This window comes from Primulina tabacum, chromosome 7, assembly GCF_025594145.1.
Source record: "Primulina tabacum isolate GXHZ01 chromosome 7, ASM2559414v2, whole genome shotgun sequence".
In the NCBI taxonomy this organism is placed as follows: domain Eukaryota; kingdom Viridiplantae; phylum Streptophyta; class Magnoliopsida; order Lamiales; family Gesneriaceae; genus Primulina; species Primulina tabacum.
This window is the reverse complement of record NC_134556.1, coordinates 31,797,699-31,808,574: the sequence shown is the minus strand read 5'-3', so window position 1 is coordinate 31,808,574 and position 10,876 is coordinate 31,797,699. Positions and strand designations below refer to the sequence as shown.

The following is a 10,876-nucleotide window of genomic DNA, read 5'->3' as shown; positions in this document are numbered from 1 at the left end:
TCGCTCGTGCTGTCACATCTCATGATTTTGGTCCCTGTCTGTAAATCATTCACATAAAATCCAAAAGGATCAAATTCAACAGAAACAGAGTTATCGGTGGTAAATTTACGAACCGAGATTAGATTTTTGATGAGTTTAGGAGCGTGTAACATATTGTTTAAGGATAAAGGTGGGTGAGGTTGAGGCAAAGAAGTACTTCCATGACCAATAATTGGAATAAAATGGCCATTGCCAACAACAATATGATGATGATTATTGCTCGAATTAAAATAAGAGGAAAATATACCTTGATCCGCCGTCATGTGAGATGTCGCTCCGGTGTCCATGTAGTAGTTTCCATCTGGCTGAGAGAGCGACATGGTGTGCATGGCTGTATCGACGTCCGTAGGGATGTATTCGGCATTAGACAGAGCATAAGAAGCTGTATAAGCCTGCTGAGGCCTTGGGCCAAGAACACCAGATGCCCTATTAGGGTAATTTTTCCGAGGTTGTTGCTGCCATGGACTAGAAGGAAATGGGCACGGTGGAATGGCCCATGGGGCTCCCCATTGTTGTTGTGCCCAGTTGCCCCAAGGAGTCTGCCACTGCCAGGGACGTGGCTGCTGTGGGTTTGTGGCAAAGGCAGAATTTCCAACGCCATTGGCGGCGCCACCGCAGTTATTCCTTCCACGGTTGGATTGGTAGTTACCTCGGCCATAATTTTTCTTTTTGTTCTTGCTGTGATTATTATTGTTCCTGCCGGCAGTATTGGGTGAGTGACCATCATCCAAGGGTTGATTGCCATTTGTGGTGGCGAGTAAGGCGGCGGCGCCACCACCCTTCTTGGCTGCAGCGCTTTTAATTGTTCTTTCCCGCAATTTAAGGCGAGACCTGCAATTTTCAAAGGTAGGCAAAGGATCCTGATTCTGAATGTAATCAACAACCCCAGAATAAGCCTCCGGTAACCCTCCCGTGAGTTTAAGAACGAGACGGCTATTGGTCACATGTGCATCGACGTCGGCTAATCTGTCCGCCAAAGATTTCACATGATTACAATAAGCATCAATCGATGAAAAATTGGCAAAGTCGACAGCAGCCAATTCTTCTTCGAGATGAGTAGCACGAGAGCCCTTATTGTCACGAAATATGCCCTCTAAACGCACCCATGCAGCCTCTGCAGAATCGTCTTTAAACAAGATGGCATGAAGTAAATCAGCAGAGATTGTACTGTAAATCCATTGCAAGACAGCAGCATCGAGACGCCGCCAAAGTTCAGGTTCAGCAGCCTTTTTGACTTCATATATCTCCTTTTCTTTAGCCTCCGTTGGGGGATGAATGTGTTCAAGGAGATTATGAACCCTAAGTTGAACTTTGAAAAGTGCAGCCCATGAATGGTATTGTCCGGTCTCATTATCCAACGTGATTGGAATATGACTGATTTCACATTGGTTATGGAGAGGGCAGGATGAAATTTTTCTTTGATTTCAGACATGATGAGGATGAATGGAAAGAAAGAGAAGTTAAAAGAAGAGAGTTTTGAGGGCTGCATGAGCAGAGAGAATCCCAGGAATTGAAAATTCTAGAGCTCTGATACCATGATAGAGATTAATCCCCTGTCTCTTCTTATTCATGAATGAGGTTAATATACAATGTACAAACGTAAATTAAGGCTAGAGATATGTACAATAATCAAGCTAATTATAAACATAAACTAAGCCTAGAATATTGCTAAAATAATGTACAAGCATGATTTTAGGCTAGAATAATTGTATTATCTAACAATTATTTTTAAAAATTAGAATAATAATTTAAATATTGTACACATCTTTATTTAATATGAAAAAATTTAAGATAATTGAGTGAAATGTGTGATCTATAAATAATGAGTGTTAATGTTAAAATGAATGTGGATGAAAGAGATATATTGTTATAATAAAATGTGGCAGTGAACCCTACGATTTTTGATGAGTTGGTGTATGTTATAATAACCTACTATTGCAGATGCCTTTATAAATCTGTACACAGTGAAAAGATTTTTTTTTTTTTTTAAGTAAACTATTATATACTTCTTTTTCCCAACCCCCCTTCTTCCCTTCTTAATTTGCCCGCTTCTCCCTTTTTAGTTATACTCGCTTCTTCAATTCTCAATCTCCCGCTTCTTCACCTCTAGTTTGTCCGCCTTTTCAATTCTCACATCCCGCTTAACTTACCCAAATTTCATAGCATATATTTCATCTTGAAGGTCAAATAGTGCCTATGTTATCCTCTAAGAAAATCTTTAATCATCCAAAGTCGGTAATATATGATTGTTCTTAATGGATTGTTTTTCTTCTTTTGTCTTCACGCGTAAGTATTTGTCGTTTTCTGTTTCTTTTTTTCCTTTTTACTTTTTTGCTAATTTTTTTTTTGAACTTTTTGTTCCTTTATCTCATCTTTAAATTGTGGCTATAGATTATTTTAATTTTTGGGGTAATGTCATATCTTACGGATTATACGTGCTTCCATATTATATTCTTTAGTTTGAGATATTTATATTAACCAATTTTGAGTTTGTTTTAATAATTATATATATATTAATAAAATGTTAAAATTTTAATTCAAATCATTGTAGTTCAGTGCACAGTGACTTGAATTAATGTGTTACGACTGCTAATATGTTAGGTGTTTGCGACCGTAACATGAAATTTGTTTATGTTTTGCCGGGATGGGAAGGTTCAGCCGCTGATTCTAGGGTATCGCGTGACGCACTAACTAGGCCAAATATTTTATATAAAATATACGAACTTATTATACATTATTTAAATTTAATCTTTCTCATTCAATTTTGTCGATCATATCTTTATAAATTCTAACATGTTACTATCTATGCGACAATGGGTATGCCAATGCATAGGGTTTTTTTAGTGGAATAGGTTGAAGATATATTTCGTTGAAATTTTGAAGTCAGACTCTGCAATCAAGCACACTGTTGGGTCTTCTGAGAAGAAAATTTCAAATAAGAAGAAAAGTGTGGATAAAAACAGTGAAAATCTAATTGAAGTAAAGAAACAGTTTGCTGACAAGAAAGATAATAGACTTGGGGAAAATTATTAAATGTATTGCCTTGCATTTGATGTTACCGCCGCTACTAATGACGTCTTTGAGGCATTGGATGGTTTTGCATGGTTGACAATAGAGGCCAAGGTTTTAAGGGCAGCAATTTCGGATAAGGGTTATTTCTCATGATTTTTATCAAGACTTTCATGGTATTTTCATTGGTCTGGGTGTCGTTCATTATATTCATTCTTTTATTTAGTTCATCCTAAATATACCAGAAATATAATTGAAATGAGAATGTCCGTCTTCATTAGGCACAAAAGACGGAAGGTTGGGAAATATTTGGCTTAAGATTCTACAAGTATAAACCTTTTGGCTCGAAGAAGCTAGTACTTTATCAATCTTTACACTCAATGAAATGAAGGCGAAGATGCTATTGTAAGCTCGCACAATTTTTCGAAATTTCCTAGCTTATGTTGATTCATAACCAGTAAATAAATTGATCATATCAGTTGGCACCTGTGTGACTGTGAGTTTTATCTTGTCATTATCGCAACTAATATTTGGAGACAAATTGAAATTTCTTAGCATCATAATAACAACAAATATGCATCGGATGTATCTCATGTTGTTGAAGCAATGCCGACGCATATGTTGATCCATCTAACCACAATAATAAACAAAGAATAAAACGTAAGTGATAAATGACAAATATGTCTTTAATATATTATTATATTAAATATAAATTTCACATTTAACAAATATCTTGATAGAGATCGACCTAGATGTATTAAAACTTTATGAATATATTCTCGATGCTTCTGAACTGAAAAGCTCTTATATATTTTCCTTGAACTCTATGAGCTATTCTTTCTCGTCTCATATATAAATTGTATGGAGTTTAGGTAATTATAATGGGATATAAGCATAGGTTGTATCGATAAACCAAATAAACTTTTTAAAGATGTTTCACCTTCATATCACACTTTATCGTAAAGACGTAATTGTGTTTATAATCCAGTCCTCTCGCCAAAAAACATATTGTTTGGAAAAATATGGATGAAGATAAATGGTAAAAACCTTCAATAGAATGATCTATCATGTTAAGTACTAAATGGAATAAACAGAATAATACATAAAGAATTATATAAAAGGATTCGATACATAAAGAATGATATAAAAGGATTCGAACTAAGTCAATCCTATCGATATTCACGATAAAAAGTAAATATTCTTAACGTAAAAAGTAATACTTTTTCATGGATGACTCAAATAAAAGATTTGTCTCACAACATACTACTCATGAGATCGTATCATATAAGTTTTTGTCAACATAGAAACACATCAAAAGCACAGTCTACTCTACGAAAGCAAATGATTGTGGGTAACTGGCATAACCCATGTTCGTTTTTCAAAAATAAATATGTTCTTGAAAAAACCTAAACATTTTTGCAAAAATTCAATAGATTAAGAAGGAAAATTTCTTAGTTACCTCATGAGGAAAGTGAATTTTGAAAGAGGCAGAAAAGTAAAGAGGACAGTTGCAGAACATATACAGGGAATTTTTCAAATTGTTCGGTTGAATGAGAAGTTTTCTTCTGAATGCAAACGTGGGAAACAACATATGTTTGGAATTTGGATTGCATAATATGTGGTGTATTATAATGAGAAAAAAAAAAAGAAAAATTATGATGACACCAAGAACAACGGTTTATATAGATTATTATCTTTCATGATATAGTAAAAGATAATCATAAATCTATCCTTGCACAATCTCGTCTCTCAAAATAAACGCAGCCTAATCGAATTATTCATTTGGGATCGATCGGCTCGGCTGACAATGCCATGAGATCGACTGCTCGGGCCTTTCCTTCTCGCGAAACCTTTTACCGAGTTGAGAACAGATTGGTCTCCTTGTAAGATTCTGGGCTCGATGAAATTGGCGGTGATGCTGGGGATAGTGGGAATTACTGGAAAGATTTGTGATTTATTGAGAATGTTAAGCCGTACAGTAGAATAGATGCCATGGTTCGTAGTTTACAATGCAGTGTTAAGACATAATGTGAGGAGGTGGAGAATAGGAATTATAGTGAACGGAAAATGGGGTTTAGACTTGAGGAAAAGGATGAGGAAATCGAGCGATTGATGGAGGAAAATGGGGTGATCAGGGAAATTTATGGTGAGGTTGTGCCGAAGAAAGTTGACGGGGAGACCTTTTGGTGTCTGTATTTTTACAAGGCACAGAAGGTGATTGAAGCCGAGGAGGTGAGAGTGAGGTTTGTGAAACGAGCTATTGCGGAGGAGGAAGAGGAGTTGAGCTGGGATGTTGATGACGATGACAATATCAATGATTATTTTAATTCCCACGAAGGGAGAGATGGATTTGAACCGATGGATAAAGAAAGTGCGAAATTTACCGCTGAAAAGTGGAGAGAAAGGAGTGGAAAGGGATGATGAGGATGAAGCTGGTGTATCCGGGTCAAAAGGTGAAACTTCTGCCGGTGACGAGAGTTTAGAGGAGAAATTGATGAGATCCGATGACAAAGAGGGCTCTGAAGGAAAAATAGAAAGTGGTTTTTCGGTGGTTTCAAGTCAGTGGTTTGATGAGGATTATGTTGGGTGGGATGAGATGTAAGCTGCTTTTGGAAGTGTGGTGATGAGGGCAAGGTCGCCGATCATGGGAGCTTCAGCACCAGTAATTTGGGTGATTTGCTAAAACGATTGAGTGCCGTCGAAGAAGATGAAGAGCTTACCTGGGATGTTGAGGATGACAAGGACGAGCATATCCAGTCGTGATATGGGTTGCATCCTTCAGGTTTTTGGGAAGTCTAGCGGTCGGCGCGCAATTCGTATTTACCTTTCCAGTTTATACTTTTCATCATGTGTGTTGATTTCATTTACCAGCTAAATGATATGGCACGCTACCAACCGATGAAATCAATTTTTTATGTTTATTTTTATTTTTTGTTAGTGAAGCATTTTTCTGAAGTTGAATGTACATTACTATATCTTGACATGAGCTCTGCACTAGTCGCCGGCGTTGGTATGATGTAACGGATAATATAGCGGTTTGCGTTGCTATGCATTTTATCTTTTATGCTACAGTGCTTGCATGATAGGTTTGTGAAGTTTTCATCGAAACTGATGTTGGATTGTTACTTTGAGCATCTTGTTTTGGTAAACAACCAAATGTGTAGATTGAATTTGATTATGAAGGACATGAGAAGTTAGAAAAGGGAAAATTTGATAGCAATTTCACACTCTGCTACAAATTCTTACTCTTGTGTGCCAACCCTAGCACCAGAGACATGCCTGTGGTTCAGGGGCCCTGCTATTGAGAAATAAGATTCCAAAGGCTGCTTTACCCTTTACATCACTTCCATGTGTCCGAGTTGGTTCATATTCATTTCATTGTTCATGATTCAATTCAAAATTTCAAAACTCGAATAGATGGATGACAGTAGTTTAGTTGTGACATTTGAGGAGTTGTTTTCTATGGCTTTTCTTGTTTGACGCGCCTTCGTGTATTAGAGGCTTGAGACATGCTTAAGCACATCTTCTGAGCCAATGGCTCTGCGGCTGAAACATGTTCACACATCTAAATTGAAGGTTTTTTCTGTCTTGAAACCTCTCTGTTCAACAAGTTTTACTTCTCAACTTAGCTTAGGATATGGTGAACTCTTGTCTATTGAGATGTCAATAAACGAGTGCACCTGGCCTGCAAGATTTGGCCAATTTGAATTTTAAAATATTAATCATAATGGACTCAAAATGTTTGAATGATCTATAAATCCAGGAATTCGAAATTATTTAGCATTTATGTATAGGTGTTTGCAATCCAAAGGCAATTGTGTAACTTGGACACATTCCTGGTCTTTGCAGCTTTGCCCTGCAAGCCACCAGTAAAAGGAATAGGAATGTCTTTTATTATTATTGTAAGCACACAATGACACGCTTATTAGCCTGGACTCATTCTATTGAAAACAATTTGTACTGACGATTGGTTCACTGGTTGATTCAAATGGGACAGAAAAAATTTGGTCCAATACGATTTCCAATATGAATATAAAACCTGTAAAATAAAAACAGCTGAACTTTTCGTCCTTTCAACAAAGAAAATAAGTTCCACATAAAAGTTGACACTGAAAGACTGCCTAAGATATTCAAGAACACCAATCCCAGCAACTTATGTTGAAGTGACTTTTCTGAGGGCATGAGCAATTGCCCATTTGAATCCCTTGTTCACACAAATCAAAGGGATCTTATGAATATAGAACAAGTCGTTAATCGAGCCCATGTTGCGGTTTTACTCCCTACAATGAGCAATGGCTTTTTACACCTTCAATGCAAGTTTCCGAGCAGCAAGCGCTTCAGCTTCAAGTGTTGGCTCCCACAAGATTGTAGATTCGGCGAGTAATGCAGTCACAATGTATGGATCCATGTTAGATGCTGGGCGTCTATCTTCCAAATAACCTTTACCAAAGGAAAACTAGTTATCAAGAAGAGTACATATGAAATATAGAACACTCCTTTACATTGTCCAAAGGTAAAATGGGGAACTCAAACCTTTGCCACTCTTCTCAGTGTCACGTCCCACACGAATCGAACAGCCACGGTTAGCGACTCCCTGCAAAAAATATTGAATCGATAAAAGTATGCATTCAAGAAAGTTTTTTTGCCTATTTTTCCATTTGCTTGTACTGGTGTCCAAAAATGTATGTGGAAGTTGTCCAAAAATGTATGTGGAAATTCCAATCATACCCATGAAAATGTGTTGATACTGGCAGTTTCATGCTTTCCTGTCAATCTTCTCTCATTTCCTTCTCCATAAGCACTGATATGCTCTTTATGGCGTAGCGATAGGTTCAAAATCGCCTTCTTGATCACATCGAACCCCCCTTCTTCTCTCATACTTTTGGTGCTGAAAGAAATCAATAATTAATAGTGAGTTTTCTTGGTACGAACAACGGAGCAGACCATGCATTTAAACAAAACTTGTTTTATCGAAGTAGAGTTGCTTAAGTAATAAAGATCTAATAAAGCAAGCTTTCGAGGTTGCTTCGGGGTAAAGACTACAAGTGAATAGGAAGTGACAGTTGAATCAAGAAAATTTATGATTACCTGTAGTTTGTGTGGCATCCTGCACCATTCCAGTCACCCTGAATGTTTCATCATATGCTAATAAATTAGATTTTCTTGTTTTGGGACCAAAGGAAAAAGAAAAAAAACAAACATACAGAACAAACTTAATTCGTACCTCAATTGGCTTTGGATCCAGTGAGAGAACAACTCCGGCTTGTTCTGTAATTCTCTGCCAAGATGGTGAATATAAATACATCAATCAAAAAACCAAGTGTCATTTCAATCAAGGGGTGGAGATAGAAATATTGATGGTCAAGGGAGCTCAAATTGTTTTAAAAATCACACAGAACTTTTCGGATTTAAGGATCATTAAAAAATGGCTTACCTCAAGGAGGTACCTTGCACACCAGATGTGATCCCCTGCTTCAATCCCTACGCTTGGACCGACTTGAAATTCCCACTGCATGAAGCATCCATTAGAAGAAAGCCTTAACTAGAGGACCAGATATATAAGCAAGTTCACTAAAGAAATCAGAGAAGTTGAGGAAAAAGACCTGCCCAGGCATAACCTCTCCGTTGGTACCACTAATATTAATTCCAGCATATAAACAAGCCTTATAATGAGCGTCGGATATGTCTCTTCCAAATGATTTGTCTGCCCCTGCGCCACAGTAGTAAGGGCCCTGTACATTCAGCAAATGCAAGACCATCAGTTGATTGTTTATCGATAGCGCTAGTAATTTGTCCCATGTAAAACCGATGTTACCTGAGGACCAGGGTACCCTCCAGTAGGCCAACCTAACGGCCATTTTACATTGTTCTGTAGTAAAGTGTACTCTTGTTCAATGCCATACCTAATACAAGTTGGTTCCCAAGAGCAAAACAGTGTTACAAAACTCTATTCTTTACACAAACTTTGTGGAATGGTATCGAGTTTCTTTATTCCTCAACAACCCATGGTGTTCAAAACATACATTGTTGACAAAATTTCCAGACAATCAGCAGAAGAAATTACCATGGAACTTCAGCAACAACCTTAGGCTCGCTGAAAACCTGAGCTGCTTTGTGGCGCTTGTTTGTCGGAAGGGGCACACCTGCTGGGGTATATGTGTCACATATAACCTGTTTTGGATCATGTGCATATACGATAAACGAGTCTTATATTCATGTGACAGAATACTTCAAACAAAATCAGGCAGTTGAGTAACAAATTGAAGCAACTATCATCAAATTCATTGACTCACCAAAATGTTGTTGCCACCACGGAATGGATCCTTGAAGATCGATTGAGGGCTGCGTAAAAGATTGCCACAGATAAACTTAAAGGGTGAAATTGAACGGAAAACATCATCCAATACTTTGAACAGACAATCTTACTATAAGATGACTTCACTATCTTCTCCAGGAGCCTGCCCTGTACTTGATCCATCATAGTTCCACTTTGGAAGCTCGGAAGGGTGCTCAATCGGCTTCGATATAGTCTGAATACATTACACAACAGATAAAAGGTTGAAATAAAAACATTCTTGTCACACTGCATAAAGAGAACTCAATAGATTAACCAGTTTCTTGTACCCTTGATTTGCTACGAACATCGATTCCTGATCCTCCAATCCTAAGGCAATGGCAGTAAAATAAGTATCAGTGGCAGAAAACAAGGAATCTGAAGCTTAACTTAGAACTTGAAACCATACCATATATATTCAGCAATGATTTTATCAGTGTATGGAGCCAAGTCCAAGTTCAGCAACTGTTCCACACGGTTAATTGTCCCATTCTCCCCAGGCAAGGCAGCAAAAACTCGGAATTTGGATGAGCTTTTAACCATCCCTTTCCCGTTTTGCTTCAAAACAAGTGAGGAGCCCAACATCTTTGTACTCAATGGACTTGCATCCATTGTGTTCTTCGCAATTCTCATTCGCCATTGAGCAGAAGGAGCCAAGATTTGCGCCATTTTTCACTTTCTTGATAAATGCCATTACCACATATATTAGATTTTATTATATCATCCAACGGAAATAGATTCAGAAGATTTGCATTGTAAAACTAGAATAGATGGAGAACAAAAAATAGACCAAGAAAACATGGCATATCACTCGTCAATACCATTTGTGAAAGATGAAAACTAAAGTCAAAAGCAGTGAAACAACAATAATTACTCGAAAAATCACGACTTTCATCCCTTTCTCTAACTTTACAGATCTCAGACGTGGAAATGGCCCAAAATCAAGATCCTGGTCCCATCCCAAAAAAAGCCAATATCCCACCAAAAGCTTACCATGAAACATGGCTAAACACAAGTACAGCACTAACCTTGGAACTGCAAGAAATGGGTTGAAGAACAACTGCATAAACTGGACTGAAATCCCAACAAATAGAGAGAGAATGCAAATGTTTGTATAATATTATTATAATTATTGGAAGGCAACAGGATTGGCCTTTTGGCGAAAGATAGGGGCGTGTGTTGAGTGGAGGAAAATAGTCTTTTTGGTCACTCTTAAGCTCATCTACATACCACTTACCACCCTCTACAAGTATCGTTTCAGATAAAATTATTTTCAGGATTTTCATTTTCAAATCCTCAAAATAACTTTAAATGAAAATCCTCAAAATAATTTTATCCCCACAAATCCGTTTTATATATTATTTTACTTATTATATCTTTTTTTATCTCACAAATCTGTATTTTATATTAAATTTATCATATATGTTATATTTAAAACAAGATTAAGTTAATCATAGTCTGAATCACAATCTTATCAATCAAATCTTATATATT

The 10,876-nt window shown here is 37.1% G+C and overlaps 2 protein-coding genes across 3 annotated transcripts; one reads left to right on the top strand and one right to left on the bottom strand.

Annotated features, from left to right (window-relative positions):
- Positions 1–4,403: 4,403 nt before the first annotated feature.
- LOC142550680 (uncharacterized) lies at positions 4,404–6,774 on the top strand. Its single transcript, XM_075659755.1, has 2 exons — positions 4,404–5,467; positions 5,645–6,774. Exons 1-2 carry the CDS (start codon positions 5,116–5,118, stop codon positions 5,809–5,811), a joined length of 519 nt encoding a protein of 172 aa, XP_075515870.1. The 5' UTR covers positions 4,404–5,115; the 3' UTR covers positions 5,812–6,774.
- A 316-nt stretch (positions 6,775–7,090) lies between these two features.
- Positions 7,091–10,574, bottom strand: LOC142551271 (glutamine synthetase leaf isozyme, chloroplastic). Of its 2 annotated transcripts, none has more exons than XM_075660416.1 (14): positions 10,411–10,574; positions 9,792–10,061; positions 9,673–9,712; positions 9,475–9,578; positions 9,342–9,390; positions 9,113–9,219; positions 8,864–8,951; positions 8,652–8,780; positions 8,483–8,557; positions 8,273–8,326; positions 8,137–8,174; positions 7,777–7,936; positions 7,582–7,642; positions 7,091–7,488 (listed from the first exon to the last, which is right to left on the bottom strand). In XM_075660416.1, the coding sequence occupies exons 2-14, from the start codon at positions 10,049–10,051 to the stop codon at positions 7,349–7,351; spliced, it is 1,305 nt and encodes a 434-aa protein (XP_075516531.1). In that variant the 5' UTR covers positions 10,052–10,061; positions 10,411–10,574; the 3' UTR covers positions 7,091–7,348. The 2 variants fall into 2 exon arrangements, with proteins under 2 accessions (XP_075516531.1, XP_075516532.1); XM_075660417.1 differs by having other exon boundaries at positions 9,792–10,057.
- Positions 10,575–10,876: the final 302 nt, after the last annotated feature.

What these genes read in the sequence shown, in the direction of transcription:
- LOC142551271 (XM_075660416.1), bottom strand. Translation starts at nt 10,051, where the DNA reads ATGGCGCAAATCTTGGCTCCTTCTGCTCAATGGCGAATGAGAATTGCG. An exon ending in ATGTTCGTAGCAAATCAAGG is followed by an intron (nt 9,579 to 9,672) that starts GTACAAGAAACT and finishes TAATGTATTCAG; the next exon opens with ACTATATCGAAGCCGATTGA. An exon ending in GATAGTGAAGTCATCTTATA is followed by an intron (nt 9,391 to 9,474) that starts GTAAGATTGTCT and finishes TCTTTTACGCAG; the next exon opens with CCCTCAATCGATCTTCAAGG.
- LOC142550680 (XM_075659755.1), top strand. Translation starts at nt 5,116, where the DNA reads ATGGGGTTTAGACTTGAGGAAAAGGATGAGGAAATCGAGCGATTGATG. An exon ending in AGAAAGGAGTGGAAAGGGAT is followed by an intron (nt 5,468 to 5,644) that starts GATGAGGATGAA and finishes GGGTGGGATGAG; the next exon opens with ATGTAAGCTGCTTTTGGAAG.